Below are 24,863 nucleotides of genomic sequence, written 5' to 3'. Positions count from 1 at the left end.
TGACTGGTTGCTAGTGGATGGCAATGAAGTTGTCAAGGGGTTCCTGTTTTAAGTAAAATTTCATAGTTGTGCGACCAAGAGGCTGATCATAAGCAACCAGTCACCATCAAGTCTACGACTACATTTGCGACTGGTTGCAGACTGACACTCACTGGTCTCTAGTGGGCAACAATGAAGTTGGCAAATGGTTACAGTTTTAAGTAAACTTCATAGTTGTGCAACCAAGATGCTGATCATATGCAACCAGTCAGCATAAATTCTGCGACTACATTTGTGACTGGTCACAGACTGACTCTTACTGGTCTCTAGTGGACGGCAATAGAGTTGGCAAATGGTTACAGTTTTCAGTAAACTTCAGAGTTGTGTGACCAAGATGTTGATCATATGCAACCAGTAAGCATCAAGTCTGTGACTATATTTGCGGCTGGTCGCAGACAGACACTAACTGGTTGCTAGTGGATGGCAATGAAGTTGGCAAATGGTTATAGTTTCAAGTAAACTTCATAGCTGTGCGACCAAGAGGCTGATCATATGCAACCAGTCAGCATCCAGTCTGCGACTACTTCAGTATAGACTGCGAATGGTCACAAGCTAGAGGTTGATTATCAATTAAGTCAGATAATTACGTTCTCAGAAAATTCGTTACACAGTGCCTATTCATCCATGGTTTTCTGAGTAACAGGTATTTCTGTCTTATAATACATTGAACTTTGAGTTTTTTTTCGCAAAATTCTTAAATATGACAGTCTTTTGTTTTCAAATCAGCAACTACGTGAAAAATGCAAAAAATTTAATTTTTCCATTCCCAGAAACTGAATGGGCTACAATAGTGGTTCCCAACCTGTGGTACGCGTACCACTAGTGGTACGCGAGGGCCTTCCAGGTGGTACGCGAACACTTACGTGGTCATGAACGATTTTTAGTTATATTTTACTTCACAAAGATGTGTACTGCCTAACACAAGATAATCTGGCAACGATTTGCAACTGTTGCCACACGCCACCCACTGGTCCCAGCGGCCTACCGTTAAATTAGGTCCTCCACTAACTCTCGTAGTTGCCTACGATCGCCAGCTACTTCAACTAAAACTCGGTCAACTCGTTTTTAACCGAATTTAAATGTGAAGAAGTAAGTCACCAAGCGAATCTGGCAGTTTTTCGGAGGTTAGTAGAGGACCTAATTCACACGGTACACTTACTTACTGCGCTAATATGTAGTATTAGTTGCATTTTATCGACAAGAAATAACAACATTTGTGGCTGACGGCGAGAATCCAGTTGCTTGATAAGCAAGTGCATCATTCTCTGGATGACGGCGATGAGCGTCAGCCAGTGACGTCATGGTCACTGAAAGCTGATTGGTGGAGAGACGAGTCCGGGCGAGGAGAGCATTGCAAGACGGGGCAGTTAGGAAGGGCACTCAGCAGTACAAGTACATTGCCTTTCCCTCCCTTCACATCACCCTCCCTTACTTCACACTTCCCTCCCTTCTTCCCTCCACACCTCCCTTACTTTACTATACCTTACTACTTATACTTTACATATACTTTATTTATTTCTTCATTGATAAATCTTTTTTTTCTTTACTTATCCACAGGATTTGACATGCCGAAGAGAAAATATGACCCGGCATACATAAAGTATGGTTTCATTTCAATCGAACATGGAGGAGAAGCTCTTCCGCAGTGTGTGATCTGTATGAAATCCCTTTCCAATGCGGCCATGAAACCCAGCCTGCTCAAACGTCATCTTGAGACTAATCACGGGGACAAGAAAGACCGAGATCAGAGCTACTTCCAGCGACTTGGCGAGAACCTGAAGCGGCAGCGCATGGACAAGACTGGCCAGATCTACCAGAAGGGAGGAGGAATTGTGAAAGCATCCTATGAAGTCGCTCTCCTGGTGGCTAAAAAACATGAAACCGCATACCATTGCAGAGTCTCTCGTCATGCCAGCGGCAAAGATCTTGGTTAGCCACGTGATTGGAGAGGAGGCGGTGGCAAAGTTGGAGAGTGTTTCCGTCTCTAACAACACTGTAAAACGCCGTATCGAGGAGATGTCGGTCGACATTGCCGACCAAGTGGTTGAGGGAGTAAAATTCTCAAAGTATGGGTTTGCCATTCAACTCGACGAATCGACGGACGTCACCAACTGCTCTCAACTACTTGTCTACGTCCGTTACACGCAGAGTAATGCTGCGAAGACTGAGTTACTGCTGAGTCAGGATCTGTCCAGTACAACAACAAGAAAGGATATTTTCAATGTTTTGGACAATTTCTTCAAGCAGAATGAACTGGACTGGGTAAAGTTGGTCAGATGCACGACAGATGGGGCTCCATCGATGCTCGGTCGAAAGTCAGGTTTTCAAGCCCATGTGAAAGCTGTAGAACCAAACGCCACTGCTGTCCACTGTTTCATACACAGATTCACCCTCTGTGCTAAGGTGCTCCCTCCGAAGTTGTTATCATGCTTGAACCGAGTTATCAGAATCATTAATTTTGTCAAAACATCTGCCCTGAATACTCGACTGTTCAAGCTCCTCTGTGAAGATTTTGGCTCTGACCACATCTGTCTCCTCTACCACACAGAGGTGCGCTGGCTCTCCCGGGGTAATACGACGAGGCGTCTCTTTGAACTGAGAGATGTACTCCTCGTATTCTTCAAGGAGAAGGAACACGATTTTCAGAAAGATCTGGAGGACGAGGAGCTTATCTCAAGGTTAGCCTACCTGTCAGACATTTTTGGAGCCCTCAACCACTTAAACTTGTTGTTCCAAGGGCCCGACTGCACTGTCACAGAGTTCATTTCGAAGCTGGGAGCGTTTGTCCGGAAGCTGGATCTGTGGATGAAGAACGTGGCGAGCGAACGCTACGGAATGTTCGAACTCCTGACTACCCTTGAGAGGGAGCCCACTGATGAATTTGCCCAAGAAATCGTCCATCACCTCTCACTGCTCAAGACTGAATTGAAGCATTACTTCCCGGACGTGAAATGTTGTGCCTACGTCGCCAATCAGTTCTCCGTTGATCCAGCCGATCTGCCTGTTGGGACCGGGGAACAAGAGGAACTCATAGATATCCAGGCTGACGAGACAGCAAAGACGAAGCAAAAAGAATGCTCTCCTTTAAACTTCTGGGTGAGCATGGCCTCCTCGTACCCGACGCTAGCCCGTTACGCTGTTCCCCAGTTACTGATTTTCCCCTCGACGTGGAAGTGCGAGCAGGGGTTCTCAGCCTTCATATCCATCAAGTCGAAGAGCCGGAACTGTCTTGCTGCGCCCGGGCATGATTTCCGATGTGCTGTGAGCAAAGTCATGCCCCGCATTGACCAGCTGGTGGAGAAGAAGCATATACAGTCCTCGCATTGAGTTGTTGTTTTCTTAGTTAATTTGCGTGGTACGCAGCGACTGTACGGGACCTCCAAGTGGTAGTCGATCACAAAAAGGTTGGGAATCACTGGGCTACAAGTTGTATATGTTTGACCCGTACTTTTTGTCCTTTTCTTAATAACCAGTGCCGTTATATGATTTTTGAATGAAACGTTGTTTTTGTCTTTCAAATTTTATATTTCCCAAAATTTCTCAACTCTTCTGCATTCTTATCCGTTTTGCACTTATATATTCCATCCTAATAACATGCATGAACTTCACTAATGCATAATATAGATATCCATATATTTACTTAAATTAGAGACATATGTTCTAATTCTACGGTCTGTAGCTTTCAGCTTGTCTTCTAGAGTAGAATTACAAACAGTATTATCACAATACAAATCTTAATGGAAAACAATTTCAACTCCTTTCATTACCCACGAATAAGACATGGACTAACCCGAATTCTTATTGCCTCTTCCCAAAACAAATACTGCCGTCTTATGATAAGCAGGGATATTATTCACTGTCGCAAAACTAAGCTTATCGTCTTATATTGAAGTGGAAGTAAGGAAGGAAGATATGGGATGTATCTAAAATGAGTTTGAGGTTTCCACAAAATTACATAGATGGTACTTGTCGCTTCTGGTGCTTTGTCTTTCAAGTAACCTAAAATGAAAATTATCAATGAACATTACATATGTCATAGATATCTGAATTCGTTGTTTATTTCGCGTAATGTTTATGAAGGCAAGATGTAATTAACTATATTTAATCTTTATGCTGTAAGATGTTACTTATAAATAGCCACTATAGAACCAAATTAACAATGTCGCAATATCTATTTATTTTCTCCTACAAAGCTTACGGTTAAGCAACAGAAAGTTTTCAAAACTATAATCTATACACTGAGAATAGTTATTAGAAAAAGAAGCTTTACATAAATTTCTAAGTTAAAGGAACTATATATGAAAACTCGCTGGTTTATCCACAGTGACGAAATCTTTTATCACATTGATAACTTAACTTCTCGAAACTTGAAATGCAATTGGTTGCCTTAGCAAAGATTTCCGTAGCCAATCGGGTTCAGACTCAATATGTAAACACTTAACAATATTGATTCAGTAAAACCAACACTATTTGTACCTGCGTATTTGATTTTAACCATAACTGACAATTTATCTTTTTTAACATAATAGAAATACCTATCGAAGTACATAAACGTTTTGATTATTCTCTTTTCTTGGTAACCATAGTAACGGCACATTTGCTGATGTACACAAACAACCAGCCGGCCCTGCCTCACAAATATCTATTTCGTAAGAATCTTATTTAAAACTCGATTGGTCTTATGAAGGATGTCTGAATACGGCACAAGCTTCTTCCAAGAACTATACGATGGATCTAATCTTCTCCAGAATGCTTTAGATAACAATCCTTTGCCTCAAACATTGCCTGTTGTTGCTGTCCTAACAATATTTCATTTTGCGTATTACTTCTTTTGTAGTTTATTAATTTCCTTATTTCTTTTCCTCACTGGGCTATTTTCTCGGTTGGAGCCCTTGGGCTAATAGCCTCCTGCTTTTCCAATCAGGGTTGTAGCTCAGCTGGTAATAATAATAATAATAATAATAATAATAATAATAATAATTAAAGTAGAAATCCCCTGGGTCTCTTGAAATACTTGAAAGACTAAAGTCCTTTATATGAATTTTGTAAGACTGTGTTTTATCCTTAACCTCATTTCTATATTTGTATATCTTTGTATATAAAAACTTAGAAATAACATTAGAAATAACAAGTGGATAAAAATTTCAAAATAACTAAAGGAAGAAGCACAAGACAGAATAGTGTGCCCGAGTGTACCCTCAAGCAACAGATCTCTAACCCAAGACAGTGGGAAACCATGGTACAGAGGCTATGGTACTACCCAAGACTAGAGAACAATGGTTTGATTTTGTAGTGTTCTTCTCCTTGAAGTGCTGCTTACCATAACTAAAGAGTCTCTTCTACCCTTACCAAGAGGAAAGTAGCCACTGAAAAATTACAGTGCCGTAGTTAAACTCTTGAGAGAAGAAGAATTGTTTGGTAATTTCAGTGTTGTCAAGTGTATGAGGAAAGAGGAGAATGTGTAAAGAATAGTTAATACTATTCTGTGTATGTGAATGCAAAGATGAAATGAGCCGTAACCAGAGAGAGCGATCCAATGTGGTACGATCTGGCCAGTCAAAGGACCCAATAACTCTCTAGTGGTAGTATCTCAACAGGTGGCTGGTGCGGCCAACCTACTACCTATAAACTGGAATTGAATATTTGTCTGAAATGGGTCTAGTTTTAATTTTCTTGTCATTATTGTGATATTGTTATTATATTTTAGGTTGTGATTTCAGTTATCTAACTTCCATGAGCGAGTTTATTTATAACCTTGATCATTCAAGTTTAGTCTAGACTATTCCGATTAATGAAAAAGTTAATTAGAGTGGATTCCCACAGGGGAAAAAAAAAAACATTGAAAATAAGGAAAACACGAACTGTCGAAACATAAAACATACTGGCAAATGCTCTAATTAATTTTGAACGGGGAACGTTTCTTTTTTTTTTTTTTTTTTTTTTTCCAAAATTAATGTACCAGTTTACGATGGAAAATGCTTTTATCTTTTCAAATTCAAAACGAACAACCCAGATTGTTCAGTTCATAATTTTTTCCACATGTTTATAAGATTGAATATAAGTATGAAACTAAGAGAGAAGTCAAGGAATGTAAATAATTGTTCTTAAGAAGAAAGGAAACTTTTTTTTTTTTAGATATCATAAGTTTTAGTGTGTGTGATTTTTTCTTTTTTAATTCTTATCGTGATAAGCTTCAGTTTGTGAGAACTTATCTATATCTTATATTATTATAAACTTCAGTCTGTGAAAACTTTTTTTATGATTTTATCATTAAAAGCTTTCAATATGTTAACGGTTTCTTGGTACTTAGCTAAAGAAATCCTTCTTAAAATCAATATTTCCTGTCAGTTGAATAGATAACTTTAACCTCAAAACCTTTCTCTCGCTAATATTATACCAGAATTTCCTTAAGGGATAATGTATGAATAACACAGGGTCCACACTCCACTATACAGTTTGTACATGTATAAAATTAAAATAAAACATTAACTTGCATTATAGCGCGCCGTGCTGGTTGACGCCAGGTTTATTTTTCCAATATATCTTACAAATAGAGCATTGATAACATTACTTATTCTAATGAATCACACAAAGTATAATTTACGGAAAATTACATGTATGAAAATGTACAATAAACTCGTTCAAATCCGCCATTAACTTTGCTAGAATACGTCAGGAAAAAGGTTGTACCATATGATTTCCTTTCTGTAATCTTAAGGAGCATCTCGAAGGAAGGACCTTAAAGTATCTTAGAATATTTGAAAGGCTAATAGTCTTAGTATAAGGTAGTAGGTAGTAGATAGTAGGTTGGCCAAGGCATCAGCCACCCGTTGAGTAAAATTCTTTAAGTATAAGTAGGTAGTACATAGTAAGTAATAGGTAAGTTGACCAAAACACCCACCACCCGAAAAGATACTACCGCAAGGGAGTCATAGCCTTATTGGGTCTTTCGACATGCCAAATATTACTACATTGGATCTCTCTGTTTACGGCTCATTTTCCCTTAACTACACATACAATGATTAGTGTAGTTTATTTTTTCATATATTCCCAGTTGGAAATCTTAAGTATATAGCATCCTACTTTCCAACTGAGGTTATATAGCTTAGCTAGCTATAATCAAAATAAATTCTCGGCGACCGTGATTTATCCATTGCAATATTTTTGACTTGATATTATTTACAGCGTGCATATATATATTTGATATATTGCTTAATTTAATGGCCTATTTTATTTTTTTTAGATTAATTTCCTTTGAATTTTTCTTTTAACCTTTGACATTAAATGAAAGTGCGTCTTTTTACTCTTAGTCATTCAAATCAAATTCCAAGATTGTTGCTATGTTAAAACAAAAGCCGATTCTCGAAATAGAATAAAATGAAGGAAAAAAAAGAAAAAACAGTCCACAACCCACACGCTGCCAAATTCTCTAATAACATTTTAATGGGCATCGTCCTGTTTCCTTTGTAGAACAATAGAAGTTTACAATTGAAAATACTTCTTATCATTCCATACCAAAACGAACAACGGCAATTGTTTACTCTTATGGTGTAAGTAGAGACATAAAGTTTGTAGGCAGAGAAGTTTTGTTTACCATCTTTTACGTATGAAGAAAATACTTTTATTTCAGATGTTTTATGAATCTGCAATTCCTGGTCCCACCAGATGGAAGTCAGAGAATGAATGCACGGCCTCTCCAATTACTACAAGAAAGTCTTTTATAATGAAGGGTCCAAATTTATACGAGTTTCAATGAGGTTTACTCGAGGATACATCCTAACTAGGAAATTCAGTCGAATATATATTTTAACACACACACACACGCACACAAACACACACACACACACACACACGCACACACACACACACACACACACACATATATATATATATATATATATATATATATACATACATATATATATATATATGTATGAGGATGCCAGAAAAATTTAAATCAATCAGTCCATCAACCAATCAATCAATCAATATATATATATATATATATATATATATATATATATATATATATATATATGTGTGTGTGTGTGTGTGTGTGTGTGTGTATACATATATATGTATATATATATTTAATATATATCTATATCTATATATATACATATGTATATATATATATATATATATATATATATATATATATCCCTTTCTGAGTGGGGATACTTTAACGTGGTGAAAACGTTTGCGTATCGTCATTATACGAAACACTTTCGTAGTCAGGGCACCCATATTAGTATGGCTTTCTATAAGGGATGACACTAAAGTCTCCTACGATCACCAAGACGTAGTGGCCAGCGTGGTAATGAAAATGCGGAAATGACCCAACCCTTTGATACCACCAATAATGCAAAAGAACTAAATCTAGTCGAATCTTTCCATTTTTCCTATCGTAGGTATAATACATATCTTATGGTTATCCCGTGCCAGCTGTCATGATTTCTACAAATATTTGTGTGAATAGTTATTTAAGAGTCATTTTCTCGATTCTAACTCAACCAAAAGGATTGAATTTCTATAGTTGTAAGACGAAAGGTGTATGGACGTTACGGTTAAAGGAACGAGTGACTAGAAAATACAGCAATGCAGTCAAATAACGATAGTGAAATTATGTTTGTTTTTTTGTTCAATATTGTGTCATGAAGACATTACACAAGTAAGCACTGATGTATTACGTTTTTCTTTCAAAACTTGAGAAAAACTTTATTATCGAAAGTAGTATTTGTAACGTGAAATTCTTAGGAATATTTTTTTTTTTTTTTTTGGTAATTAAATAAATTCATAATAGTACTGCACAACTGTATAGCTAGCAACTAAAGCAGTTTAATAAAGAGACAGCTGAATAGCTAGAAAGTAGAACATTTTTATAAAGACACAACTGGATAACTGGCAACTAAAGCAGTTTGATAAAGACACCGCTGAATACGTGGAAACTAAAACAGTTTGGTAAAGGCACAATGAATGGCTGGAATGAAAGCAGTTTGATAAACACACAACTGAATAGCTGGAAACTAAAGCAGTTTGATAAAGACACCAATGAATAGCTGGAAACTAAAGCAGTTTGGTAAAGACACGTATGAATAGCTGGAAACTAGAGCAGTTTGATAAAGACACCACTGAATAGTTGGAAATTAAAGCAGTTAGATAAAGACACAACTGAATAGTAGGAAAGTTAAGCAGTTTAATTAACATATAACTGAATAACTAGCAGCTAAAGGAATTTCATAAAGACACTACTGAATAACTGGCAACTAGAGAAGTTTGATAAAGACACCACTGGACAGCTGGTAACTAAAGCAGTTTGATAAAGACACATCTAAATAACTGGCAAGTTAGCAGTTTTATAAAGACACCACTAAATAGCTGTCAACTAAAGTAGCTTAATAAAGGCAAAACTATATAGCTGGAAACTAAAGCAGCTTGATAAAAACACCACTGAATAGCTAGTAACTAAAGCAATTTTATAAAAGCACCACTGAATAGCTGGTCACTAAAGTAGTTTGATAAAGACACACCTGAATAGCTGGCAACTAAAAGTTTGATAAAGACACCACTGAATAACTGGCAACTAAAGCAGTTTGATAGAGACAACTGATTGTCTGGAAACTAAAGCAGTTTAATAAAGACACAACCGATTAGCTGGAAACTAAAGTAGTTTGATAGGGACACAACTGAATAGCTGGAAACTAAAGCAGTTTGGTAAAGACACAACTGAATAGCTTTGAACTAAAGCAGTTACATAAAAACACAACTGAGTACCTGAAAACTAAAGCAATTTTATAAAGACACAACTTAATTGCCGGGAACTAAAGCAGTTTGATAAACTCACAACTGAATAGCTGGAAACTAAAGCAGTTTGAAAAAGACACCAATGAATAGCTGGAAACTAAAGCAGTTTGGTAAAGACACGTATGAATAGCTGGAAACTAGAGCAGTTTGATAAAGACACCACTGAATAGTTGGAAACTAAAACAGTTTGATAAAGACACAACCGAATGGCTGAGAACTAGAATAGTCTTACAAATACAACTGAATAGCTGGAATCTAAAGCGGTTTGGTAAAGACACAACTCAATAGCTGGGAACCAAAGCAGTTTGATAAAAACACAACTGAGTAGCTGAGAACTAAAGAAGTTTGATAAAGACACGACTTAATAGCTGGCGAATAAAGCAGCTTCGTAGAGACATACCTACATAGCTGGCAACTAAATCAGTTTGATGTAGACAAAACTGAATAGGTGTTAACTAAAGCAGTGTGATTAGGACAACACTGAATAGTTGCAAACGAAAATAGTTTGATGAAGACACAACTGACTAACTGGGCACTAAAGCAATTACATGAGGCCAAAACTGAGTAGCTGCAAATTAACTTAATTTGATAAGGACACAAATGTATAGTGGGGAACTAAAGCAGTTTGATAAAGACACAACTGAATAGCTGGGAACTAAAACAGTTTGATAAAGAAATATCTGCATAACTGGGAAATGAAGCAGTTAGATAAAGACGCAATTGAGTAGCTGGAACTAAACTAGTTAGATAAAGACACAGCTGAATAGCTGGGAACTAAGCCAGTTTGATAAAGACACAACTGAGTAGCTGGGAACTAAAGCAATTAGATAAAGACACAACTGAGTAGCTGAAAACTAAAGCGGCTAGATACAGTCACAACTTAATAGCTGGGAATTAAAGCTGGATAAAGACACAACTGAGTAGCTGGGAACTATATCAGATAGATAAAGACACAACTGAATAGCTGGGAACTAAAGCAGTTTGATAAAGACATAACTGAATAGCTGGGAACTATGGCAGTTAGATAAAGACACAACTGAATAGCTGGGAACTTGAGCAGTTAAATAAAGACACAACTGAATATCTGGTAACTAAAGATGCTTGATAAAGACACAGCTGAATAGCTGGGAACTAAAGCAGTTAGATAAAAACACAATTGAGTAGCTGGGAACTAAAGCAGTTAGATAAAGACACAGCTGAAGAGCTGGAAACTAAAGCAATTTGGTAAAGACACAACTGAATAGTTGGGTCCCAAAGCAGTTATATAAAGACACACCTGAATATCTGGGAACTAAAGCAGTTAGATAAAGACACAACTGAATAGCTGGGAACTAAAGCAGTTAGATATAGACACAACTGAAAAGCTGGGAACTAAAACAGTTTGATAAAGACACAGTCGAATAGCTGGGAACTAAAGCAGTTTGATAAAGGCACAACTGAATAGCTGAGAACTAAAGCAATTAGATAAAGATGCAACTGACTATTTTGGAACCAAAGCAGTTATATAAACACACATAAAAAGGTGGGAACTAAAGCAGTTAGATAAAGACACAACTGAGTAGCTGGGAACTCAAGCAGTTAGATAAAGACACAACTGAATAGCTGGGAACTAAGGAACTTCGATAAAGACACAACTGAATAGCTGGGAATTGAAGCAGTTTGAAAAAAACAAACTGACTAGCTGTGAACAAAAGCAGTAAGATTAAAGATGCAACTGTATAGTTGGGAACCTAAGCTGTTATATAGCGACACACCTGAACAGCTGGGAATTAAGGCAGTTAGACAATAATACAACTGAGTGGCTGGGAACTAAAGCAGTTAGATAAAGACAACTGAATAGCTGTGAACTAAAGCAGTTTGATAAAGACAACTGAATAGCTAGGAACTACAGCAATTAGATAAAGATACAACTGAATGGCTGGAAACTGAAGCAGTTTGGTAAAGACACAACTGAATAGCTGGGAACTAGAGCTTTTTGATTAAGGCACAACTGAATAGCTGGGAACTAAAGCAGTTTCATAAAGACACAACTGAATAGCTGGGAACTAAGGCAGTTAGATAAAGACACAACTGAATAGCAAGGAAGTAAAGCAGTTTAATAAAGACACAACAGAATAGCCGGGAACTAAAGCAGTTACATAAAGATGCATCTAAATAGCTGGAAACTAAAGCAGTTTGGTAAAGACACAACTGAATAGCTGGAACTAAAGCAATTTGATAAAGACACAACTGAATAGCAGGGAACTAAAGTAGTTTAATGAAGACACAACAGAATAGCTGGGAACTGAAGCAGTTAGATAAAGATACAACTGAATAGCTTGAAACTAAAGCAGTTTGGTAAAGACACAACTGAATAGCTGGGATCTAAAGCAGTTTGATAAGGAAACATCTGAATAGCTGGAAACTAAAGCAGTTTGATAAAGACACAACCGAATAGCTGGGAACTAAGGCAGTTCGATAAAGACACAACTGAATAGCAGGGAACTAAAGCAGTTTAATGAAGACACAACAGAATATCTGGGAACTAAAGCAGTTAGATAATGATACAGCTGAATAGCTGGAAACTAAACCATTTTGGTAAAGACACACTTGAGTAGCTGGGAAATGAGGCAGTTTGATAAGTTCACAACTGAATAGTTGGGAACTAAAGCAGTTTTATAAGGACACAACTAAATAGCTGGGAACTAGGGCAGATAGATAAAGACACAACTGAGTAGCTGGAAATTAAAGCAATATTATAAAGACACCCCTGAATAGCTGGAAACTAAAGCCGTTTGATAAAGAAAGAAAAAGGGTATGAAAAAAAGAAGCTTAACGATCCTAGTCTATAGAGAACGATACCTCTTACGAAATGGACGTGCGGCAGGCAGTCCGTACACGTAAAATGTCTTCTTTAGAAGTACATTAGGGCTCATGAGAGCAAATTGTGGTGGACACACAACCCTTCGGAAACTCAATACTTCAAAGAAGATTTCCACGTCATTCATCCTACCCCCACCGCGCATCTCTAGAGAGAGAGAGAGAGAGATAGAGAGAGAGAGAGAGAGAGAGAGAGAGAGAGAGAGAGAGAGAGAGAGAGAGAGAGAGAGATTCTGCTCTTTATTAGGGCCGCTGGAAGAAATATTGAAAGGAGAGAAAATAATTAAAATCAATGGAACATTGAGAATATTACTGGTATATGATATTCGTACGAGTTGGATCGAAAACATTCTTTAAATACATTTATATTAATCGATTCGAAATTATTACTGAAATATATCTATATTATTTGGTTCGTTGATGAAGCTGGACACATTTCTCCCTTTCCTCATGTTCTAATCTGTTTCTTCCCGGAATATTGTTTTAACTGTTGATTTGATTTTTTGTGCCCGTAAACAGCTGGATGGCTGGTAAAAGGAAACGATCTCTATTTATTCTCTCTGATTTGTTATTTATTCTGGCACTTTGCATTGGCACTCTGGGGGCTATATAGGTTGGGAAAATCGTGTTGGTTGGATAATTTAGTTTATTCGTTTTTGGGTGGGGGAAATTTCTATATTGTCTGATATTCCTTCAAAATTTATGTTTGTTCAGATAAAATTGTATCTTTTCTTGACTTGTAAGATAGGGTGAATGGTTCTACTACTACTACTACTACTACTACTACTACTACTACTATCATTATTATTAGTTATAAAATAATAATAATAATAATAATAATAATAATAATAATAATAATAATAATAACAATAATAATAATTAAAAAGGGATATATAACATTGGTGTAATATATCCCTTTTTAATTATTATTATTGTTATTATTATTATTATTATTATTATGAAAGTTTAGCAGAGAGCTAATTTACGTTACAATTTCTATAGAATGAGTACTTTGGTCAAACGAATGTATAAGGTGGAAGAAGCAAGACTGGAGGTTGAAAAGAGATGAAGGAAAAACGCAAACCAATAAACGAAGGAAGCAGTAAAGGTCACGGAGAAGGGATTAAGTGAGTGGGGCTGATACTGTTATCAGCTGGCCATATACTGGGTTGTGCTTTTCGTAAATACCCAAAAAGTCGTATAATAGAGGAATATCTGTTCATGTTCAGACCAGATAAGGCGTCAGAGGAGCACGCTCGACTGGTACGGCCGTAACATAAATAGCTATTAAATTCTGAAAGTTGGAGAAGGAAGCGGGTGATAGAATGGAATGGATAATGGGAATCTTAATTTAAAAACTAGCTGCTATGAATAACAGGAATATTGTTTTAAAGAAGAGATGCTATGAATAACAAGGATATTGGTTTAAAGAAGAATTGCTACGTATAACAGGAATCTTGGTTTAAAGAAGAATTGCCAATAATAATAGGAATCATAGTTTAAAGAACAGTTGCTATGAATCACAGAAATCTTGATTTAGATAAGAGTTGCTGCAAAAAACAAAAAATCTTGGCTTAAAGAAGAGTTGCTATGAATAGCAGGATTCTTGGTTTAGAGAAGAATGGCTACAAATAACAGGAATCTTGGTTTAAATAAGAATTGCTATGAATAACAGCTACGAATAACTGTTATCTTGGTTCAAAGAAGAGTTCCTACGAATAACAAAAACATTGGTTTAAAGAAGAGTTACTAAAAATAACAGGGATTTTGGTTTTAAGAAGAATTGCTATGAATAACAGGAATCTTGGTTTAAAGAAGGATTGCTACAAATAACCGTAATCTTGGTTTTAAGGAAGAGTTGTTATGAATAACAGGATTCTTGATTTAAGGAAGAATTGCTACAAATAAGAGTAAACTTGGTTTTAAAAAGAGTTGCTACGAATAACAGGAATCTTAGCTTAAAGAAGATTTGCTATAAATAAGAGGAATCTTGGCTCAAAGAAGAATAGCAAGAATCTTGATTTAAAGCTGAGTTGCTACAAATAACAGTAATCTTGGTTTTAAGAAGAATTGCTAAGAATAACAGGATTCTTGGTTTAAAGAAGAGTTTCTACGAATAACAGGAATCTTGGTTCAAAGAAGAATTGCTACAAATGACAGGAATCTTGATTTAAAAAAGAGTTGCCACGAATAACAGGAATCTTGGTTCAAAGAAGAATTGCTATAAATAACAGGAATCTTGGTTTAAAGAAGAGATGCTACAAATAACAGTAATCTTGGATTTGAAAAGAGTTGCTACGGATAACAGGAACCTTGGTTTAAATAAGAGTTGCTATGAATAACAGGAACCTTGGCTTAAAGATGAGTTGCTATGAATAACGGGAATCTTATTTCAAAGAAGAGCTGCTACGAATAACAGGAATCTTGGTCTAAAAAGAAAAAAGAGTTGCTACGAAAAGCAGGAATCTTGGTCTAAAAGGAAACAGTTGCTATGAATAAAAGGAATCTTGGTCTAAAAAGAAAAAAGAGTTGCTACGAATAACAGGAATATTGGTTTAAATTAGAGTTACTACGAATAACAGATCTTGGCTAAAAAGAGGAGCTGCTACAAATAATAGGAACCTTGGCTTAAAGAAGAGTTACTACGATTAAAAGGAGTCTTGGTTTAAAGAAAAATTGCTATGAATAACAGGAATCTTCGTTTAATGGAGAGTTGCTAAGAATGACAGGAATCTTGGTTTAAAGAGGAATTTCTACATATAACAGGACACTAGGTTTAAAACCATTTCAAACCATTGTAGGCCCTACTCTAGTCTTTGGTAGTGCTATAGCCTATGTAGCATGGTCTTCTACTGTCTTGGGTTAGAGTTCTCTTGCTTGAGGGTACACTCAGGCACACTATTCTATCTTATTTATCTTCCTCTTGTTTTGTTAAAGTTTGTATAGTTTATATAAGAGATATTTATTGTAGTGTACCTCTTCTTAAAATATTCTAGTTTCCTTTTTTCCTTTCCTCACTGGGCTATTTTCTGTGTTGGAGCCCCTGGGCTTATAGCATCCTGCTTTTCCAGCTAGGGTTGTAGCTTAGCAAGTAATGATCATAATAATGATAACGATGAGTTGCTATAAATAACCTGAATATTGGTTTAAATTTGAGTTACTACAATAACAGGAATCTTAGTTTAAAGAAGTTACTACGAATAACAGGAATCTTAGTTTAAAGAAGAATTGCTTCGAATAACAGGAATATTGGTTTAAAGAAGCTACTACGATTAACAGGAATCTTGGTTTAAAGAAGAATTGCAACGACTAACAGGAATCTTGGTTTATTGAATAATTGCAATGAATAACAGGAATCTTGTTTTAAAGAAGAATTGCGTTGAATAATAGGAATCTTGGTTTAAGGAAGAGTTGCTACAAATAACAAGAAATCTCGGTTTAAAGAAGAGTTTCTACGAATAATAGGAATCATGGTTTAAAGAAGAGTTGTTTCGAATAATAATAGCAATCAGGAGAGAGAGAGAGAGAGAGAGAGAGAGAGAGAGAGAGAGAGAGAGAGAGAGAGAGAGAGAGAGAGAGAGAGAAGTGATTGATCAGTGTTTTGCGGTGATACCGCAATGTTGAAAGAAATAAGGATGAGTGTTGCTGAAATATTATTATTATTATTATTATTATTATTATTAATCATCATCATCAAATTATTATTATTATTATTATTATTATTATTATTATTATTATTATTATTATTGGGTGGGTCCACCATTTACGTAGTTGCTGCTTTTTAGCATCCTGTTTATTATATATATGCACAAAGGCCGCTCTCTTCTTCACGTCCTCCATCTCGGACAAAGGAGACCGCACGGTAAACAACCGCTCGTGTGAAGACATGCCTCTTTGACATGTGGGAATATGCCGCACGGTTTCAAACCGCTTGAAGCGAGCCTTAGACATATCAGTAAAACTTGTTGGATGAAAGACGAAATTATGAGTTTAATTGAAACGTTTAGGGAGAAAAAACATAATAGCAAGTACAAGATACTGAAGATTAATGGAAACAAGGTTAGGGCATAACATAATTGCATAGTATTCGTGAATAAACGTCATTGATGATGGGTCAGTAATAGAAATGAATAAGAATCATAAAATGGACACGGTACTAAGAAGACATTCTAAGCTTTCGTTATAACTGTTAAAACTACTATCTTTTAATGAAAGTAAAGTGGGATGTTGACAGTGAATATGAGTGTTTATATAAATGATTCTTCAATTAGTACATACGAACTACGAAAGGAAGATAAATTACATACAATCAAACTGTTATGAAAAAAGGATGCTATATTTAGAAAAAAAAGAAATAAAAGAGTTAAAATATGAAGCGAAAAGCTAATGTAATTCAGAAATGTTGGAAGGAAGGGAATTAGAGCACTCAGCCCTTCTCAGACGGAGAGGTAAAAGAGGTGGAAAGAAAAAGCCTCTAACAGTTCATGATATAAGTAAAAGAGATAACGAGGTGCAGTTTGTCTTTTTAAGATGAAGGTGCGTCTGTCAAATGCAATATTAAGATTAGTGAAATAAAGAAACAACATTCTCTTTGTATTTTAACTAACGAAACTCTTTTTTATATTTCAAATAAAGAATTACAATGGCGTAAGTTTTCGGGAACTGGTTCATTTGTAATAATAATAATAATAATAATAATAATAATAACAATAATAATAATAATTAAGTAAGGAAGTTTTATCAGTAATAATTAGAGATGCGCCCAAATGACTCTTGAAATGTATCATAAGAATTCAATATATAATAGCAAAATCGTCACATTCCTCTAAGCACCAATAAAATGTAATTTCTGCTTCTATCTTACAAAATGAACACCATCATAACAGATTATAACGATGGAAAACTTAGAGGACTTAAAATTAATCTCAAAATACTGAGCAATATGATCACCCAAAACACCCTTGTTTTCATCGCCTTTTCTTTATAAGTTTTTAGATCATCCTTCATTACATGATTAGCTTTGCCTAGACAACAGCCTTCCTCTCATTTCCTCTTAATTACAGATAAGGCAAAACAATGTTATGCCGTCGTCGAATCCCGATTACTTAAATGGATATACGTTTATAGATCCACGATAAAAAATATGAGCTCAGTTTATTAAAAGAAGCAACTATTAAAACAGTTTTATGTCAGTTATGTGAATTAAAAACTCAGGATGATGATTATTTTTACGTTAATATGTTTTCATTTGAGTGAGTTCAACGTTAACATAACTATAGGGAGCTATGAAAAGCGAATGAATAAAATTTTACTTTACTTGAGATACAACTAGGAAGAAATTTTTCTTTTAACGTTTATACACGTTAATATATATATATATATATATATATATATATATATATATATATATATATATATATATATATATATATATATATAATTGTAATACAATACTAAAGTATTGCTACAGAGTAATGATGTAATGCAAAAATTTATTCACTAGTTAGTAGGCTAAAGTTAACATTTTTGGGATGGAATCTAACTTTCATAGAGAACAGGAAAATATAGCATAATATATATGCATACACATTAACACGCACACACACACACACATATATATATATATATATATATATACATATATATAAATATATATATATATATATATATATATACATATATATATATAGATATATATATATATATATATATATATATATATATATATATATATATATATATATGTATATATAAATATATATATATACACACAGTAAAGAGAGAGAGAGAGAGAGAGAGAGAGAGAGAGAGAGAGAGAGAGAGAGAGAGAGAGAGAGAGAGAGAGAGACTATGGCAATTTGAATTCAATTCTTAATTCATCATTAGTCACTTATCATATCGACTTGATCATACATATCGAATGTGATGAACGCTTTTCGAAGACGCAAAAAGAATATGCCGCAAAAAGTGCAAAGTCTTTACTGCAAAAACAGCTTTTTATCCTTTCTTTTTTTCTAACACTTTTTCGCGTTTTCTAATTTTTTTCTTTCATTATCTGGGCAAACACTCGAAAGTGGTAAAAGTTCCTTAAGTTTCGAAGCTTCCGTCTGCTGCTTTTTTAACTTAAGAGTCGACGCTTCAAGAAATATGTTCTTTCGAAGCCAAGGAGAAAATGGGGGAGCTGGGATCTTCTCTAGCAAAAAGCTGAGGAATGTATGATTGGGTGATGAATTTGACGACTTTGTCACCTTCAGCAGCAAAGGGGTTTCTTTCATGATATTTTACCAAGTATCTTGGAAAAAGCTCCCTGTTTTAATTCGTATGTCTAAAACTACCAATATCATATATATATATATATATATATATATATATATATATATATATATATATATATATATATATATATATATATATGTGTGTGTGTGTGTGTGTGTCTTATATCTCCTTTCTTTGGTTTTCTGCTTCAGGGGGTCATCTTTGTATGTGTCAAACACAACAAACACTTCATCCAATTCTGATGTCATTGATGTATTTACCAAATTCTATCAATGCTTTAACTGTTGCAGGTCTTCTTTTAATCTTATTTACAACCACCATTCCATCAACAATGGCTTTCTTATGGATGGTGGTGAATGTTATGCATTTGACTCCTCAGTCTGAGAGTTGTCCACCACTGTTTGGAGACAGTTTATAAGCTTTTTGTCCTTGCATGGGAGCAGTGCCCCATCAGGGACAAAGAATGCTCTAGGAGTAAGTGTGAACTCATGGCATTTTTGCGATAGATATCTCTGTCTGATTGAGTAAGCACAACAAAATGACTGTACAAGTCTTTGATTTCTTTGAAATCAACAATGTGGTCATGGATCTTAATGGATAGTTATTTGTTTCCAGACATAACCATTATGTTTTTCTCCCTTTTCATTGGGGCCCACATACTGAGATCATCATTTATTCGTGTCCTGATGTGTGTTTCATACAACTCCTTCCCATGCTTGTTTTCCTCTAGAATCTGCATGACAGGGTACTGAGGAATGTATGCTTGGGTGATGAATTTGACGACTTTGTCACCTTCAGCAGCAAAGGGGTTTCCATGAGCTATAGTTGCATCTTTTATCTTTTCAACAGCTATAAACTCTTTTTGGATGCTAATCACATTCACATCTGGATGTCTCTTATTTTGTTTGGCATGAATACCATATTGGTTTTTGAATTCTGCAGAGACATCCTATTTCAGGGGCTGCCAAGAAGAAGCGTTGTCTTGCAGTCTCATGCATTCTCATTGTTTGAAATGCCAATAAGGCTTGAATGAACATTGAGTGCCTTGTTAACTTGTTCAAAAGCAGGATCTGCACCTATGAATGCAAATGGAATTGAAGTTTTGGTTACAGAAAGATTGCCGTTCTGGAGTTCTTCCTCACTGCATAGGTGCTTTGTATTCATCTCACACATGTCTGCAATGTAGCGAGGGAAAATCGTTTGTACTTCATCCTATCAAAGGCAAAGAAAAGCTTGTTCATTGCTCCACCTTCTTACACACACACACACACACACACACACACACACATATATATATATATATATATATATATATATATATATATATATATATATATATATATATATATATATAGAGCCAGAAATGGTTTAATTTGTCGTGAATTCGACCAATAAAATCATTTCTGGCCTTATATATATATATATATATATATATATATATATATATATATATATATATGTATATATTTATATATATATATATATATATATATATATATATATATATATATATGTATATATATATATATATATATATATATATATATATATATATATATATATATACGTGTGCGTGATAATTTATCAAATTTACATGTGATTTTAATTTATTCATATAAGTCAAAAATATACTCCAGTTTCGACTTGGTCAGGGCTCAAATCTTTGGCCGACCAGAAGCTATTATCAATGAGTTAATTTCACCTTGGGTCTCTGATCCCGAAGCAGAGCAAATTCGACATTTAGAGGTATTTGTGGCTTATATGTACTGTATGGATACATATATATATATATATATATATATATATATATATATATATATATATATATATATACATATATATATATATCCTCTCTCTCTCTCTCTCTCTCTCTCTCTCTCTCTCTCTCTCTCTCTCTCTCTCTCTCTCTCTCTCTCTCTCTCTCCACTATAAAACGAAGTAACATTTTTTTCCAGGGAATATACTGTACTGTATGACATCAACAGGACATCTGGTCAAATTGCCACAATTTGGTGTAATTAAAATAATAAATGTACTTTAAGAAGAATTTAAGGGAGAAAACTAACTTCGCTTTTTCACCATTTACCCTCAAAATTACTTTGTTCTATCTACCTGCTTTACATTTTTCTAAATTATTTAGAATTGGGTGAGAAAACCCTCATTTTCCTAAAGTAAATCATGTTTACTTAACTCATAAGATTCTCTCTAAGGAAGATTATTTTTAACATAACACTAATATGTGTGTGTGAGAGAGAGAGAGAGAGGGAGAGAGAGAGAGAGAGAGAGAGAGAGAGAGAGAGAGATAAAATGAAAGTGACAATGTAAAATATATTCAATGTTTGAGTTTATTTAAAAGAATTTAAATATTTCCTGTAGAGAAAAAAAGTATAGATCTAATAACGAATTCATTTTCTAATTTCGTCCAGAGATAATGGACGAAATTCTCTATTATTAAATCTCATATGATTAACGTTACTTTAAACATAGTGAATTTTACGAAACTTCCAATTCTTTGGAAACTTGAATCAGGCAATCAGTCACAAAGATTATTTTCATATCCCAATATTAGCAGAGAGAAACGGCCCATTTCCACGGAAAATGTCTTCATTTCTCATATGATGTAATTGGTGTTCCAGTTAGCAGATGTATTTTGATTTTCATCTTCGCTCCTAAAAGCCTTGACCAGAAATACAAACAGTGACAATGCTCCTGTGTTTTGTGTGGATGGAAAACTACATTAGTTTTAGCGTTTCAAAATGTTTGGCAATAAAAAAAGTTTTTGGATGCAAGGCATCTCTGAAGGCCCAATTAAGATCTTACACTATCAAAGAAATTTATGAGGAAAACATAAAGTACTTTAAGGGAAAATCAATCTATGAAAGTATGATAATCTTGATAAAGGCAAAACCTGGTTAAAGATTAAAAGGCCAAAAATAAACACATGATCAAAACCCGAGCACAACCCCATCCCTACACAAGATGTAGAACCCAGGAGGGATAGGTAATGGCTTCCGGTAGACATATGAAACGTTCCCTAATCCAATATCGTGTCGTGATTGAGACGACTTTTTAGGGTTCTCGCATTTTGAATATCTGACGTTTCCACTAGCGTACCAATACTACAACCTCTAAAAGTTTGAAGGTCGCTTATGATTGGCAGAAACAGGGGATAGGACAATGTCAAGGAGACAGCACAATGCCCTCTGACCATATATGAAAGGGACAGGGCAATGCCTTAGAGATTGGCCATATATGGAAGGGACAGGATAATGCCCTTGAGACCGATCATATACTGTACAGTGTATATATATATATATATATATATATATATATATATATATATATATATATATATATATATATATATATATATATATGTATGTATAAGTATATATATATGCACAACACAGACACACACATAAGTATATATATATATATATATATATATATATATATATATATATATATATATATATATATATATATATGTATGTGCACGACACAGACACGCACACATATATATATACATATATATATATATATATATATATATATATATATATATATATATATATATATATATATATATATGTATATTTATATATATGTATGTGTGTATGATAAATTTTGCACGTTTAAACGTTTTTTCATATTTCAAATAAGCCATTTATTTCAATACATTAAAGTCTGCATTCTCTTACCGACCTTGGGATCAGAGCCCCAGGCAAAATTACTCAAAGGCTATAGCATCCGACCGGCCGGGTTTCAAACCCTGGTCCAGGATACTTGTATGACAGTGACACTACCACTTAGCCACGAAGAAAGTATTTGTGTCACTGTCATACAAGTATCCTGAACCAAGGTTCGAAACCCGGCCGGTCAGATGCTATAGTCTTTGAGTGATTTCGCCTGGAGCTCTGATCCCAAGGTCGGTAAGAGAATCCAGACTCTAATGTATTAAAGTATACGGCTTATTTTAAATATATATATGCACATATCTATATATATATATATATATATATATATATATATATATATATATATATATATATATAAGCATATATATATATATATATATATATATATATATACATATATATATATATACACACAAGCACACACACACACACACACATATATATATATATATATATATATATATATATATATATATATATATATACACATGATCAGCACCCAAGCAACCTCTCCATCAAGCCAAGACTAGGCAGGTGGCATGCAATGGCTGCTGATGACTCGGCAGGTACACCTACAGGCTTCCCCAACACCAACATCCCGGGACCCCTTTCTAGCTCACAAGGATGGGGAGGTTACAGACACTACCAGAAATTGCCGAGCTTGAGCGGGTCTCGAACTCCCGTCCAACCGACTGACAAAAAACAACAACAGCAACAATAATAATAATAATAATAATAATAATTATAATAATAATAATAATAATAATAATAATAACAATAATAATAATAATAATAACAAAGAAAGGGGAGGATATTATCACAAATCATGGAGTCCACATTCATATATGTGCCATTCATTTACAATTCACAGATATCAAGGCGTAAGCTTATGTCTAATGTATTTACAAAAAGGCTTCAAGTACAAGGTAATATTTCAGAACAATATTTTTTCAGAGTAAATAAGTAGCACTGGAAGTGTTAAAATTATCCTGCAGTTGTAGAATTCTGCATTCTCTTCAGTCTTTCGACTTAATACTGCATTGTATATAATAAAGACTATCTTGGTACAGTAACAATTAATAAAATGTGTTGATTTTAGGAGAAACCCCAGACAAGTAATGGAAAGAATCCATCTTAATTTTAAACTGTCAATTTCATGGCTATCAAGATTAATTCCCCAAGGATATAGTGCCAACCCTAGACACTTTATATTGAAATTATTAGGGGGCAAACCGTCAACCACCTTATTAGTCAAATATGAGGCATTTCAACTCTGGTTTAAAAAAGCTAGGTCATAGTTTCTCTTGCAGTTATGTCTGAGGATATAAATATAACTACTTTCGGGTTCTTATTCAGAGTAATTTTTCGGCAACATTTTGGGAAAGTTTACAATTCTTTATACTTTATGTAGTTCTGATAGACTAAGTAAAAGTTTGTAGTAACATTTGATTTAATGTCTTGATGTGATGATTGTGAGAAACAATTTCAGACGTAAATAACAACTTTCTTTGTTTACCAGTTGGCATGATAATTCATTATCTAACCTTTAAAGTTCAGAAGTCTCTCCATCTATATCTAAATAAAAATTGATTAGAAGTGACAATAGACTTTGAAGCGTTCCCAACATAAGACAACAAGTGAACTGATTAAACCCAGCACACTTATGTCAATAGAAAAGAGGCTTCAGATTCCGTCGGAGTTGATCGAAATAGCTGGTCTAATATACTAATAATGTGGGGAGTTCAGCTAAGAAAATTCCCATTACATAATACTTACCTAAGTCTCCTGGACTAACAAGAGCATTTGTTAAGGTACCGTTGCTATTGGAACATATAAGGACTGGATTTATCTAAGATTTTACACATGCAACTTCGTAATATCCGATAAAAAATGCTTTTGAAATATATAGGAAGCCTATTACCAGGTAGAAAGAGATCCTTACTTGAATTTCAGACAGTTCAACGAAACTGGAAGAATAAAATGCCTAAGATAATTATTCACAGAAGCAAGTGTTTGAGATTATATATTTGGGCCATAAATAGATGCATGATTTAGGTCAGAAAAATATAACTTTTGGCATTGAATATTCCAATGAAATGTCGAAAATATCGAAATTTCCACTTGACTGTAGCTAGCTGAAGGATTAAGGTCTTACTCAATATTACAAAAAAAGCAAACTGAGAGCAT

The 24,863-nt window shown here is 34.6% G+C and overlaps 1 protein-coding gene across 1 annotated transcript; it reads left to right on the top strand.

Annotated features, from left to right (window-relative positions):
* The first annotated feature begins 1,947 nt into the window (after positions 1–1,947).
* LOC137640959 (zinc finger BED domain-containing protein 5-like) lies at positions 1,948–19,362 on the top strand. Its single transcript, XM_068373418.1, has 2 exons — positions 1,948–2,876; positions 19,269–19,362. The coding sequence occupies exons 1-2, from the start codon at positions 1,948–1,950 to the stop codon at positions 19,360–19,362; spliced, it is 1,023 nt and encodes a 340-aa protein (XP_068229519.1).
* The last annotated feature ends 5,501 nt before the right edge of the window (positions 19,363–24,863 follow it).

The sequence above is a fragment of the Palaemon carinicauda genome, chromosome 5, assembly GCF_036898095.1.
Source record: "Palaemon carinicauda isolate YSFRI2023 chromosome 5, ASM3689809v2, whole genome shotgun sequence".
Classification (NCBI taxonomy): Eukaryota; Metazoa; Arthropoda; class Malacostraca; order Decapoda; family Palaemonidae; genus Palaemon; species Palaemon carinicauda.
Note: the sequence above shows the minus strand (reverse complement) of the source record. Positions and strands in the feature narration are given on the sequence as shown.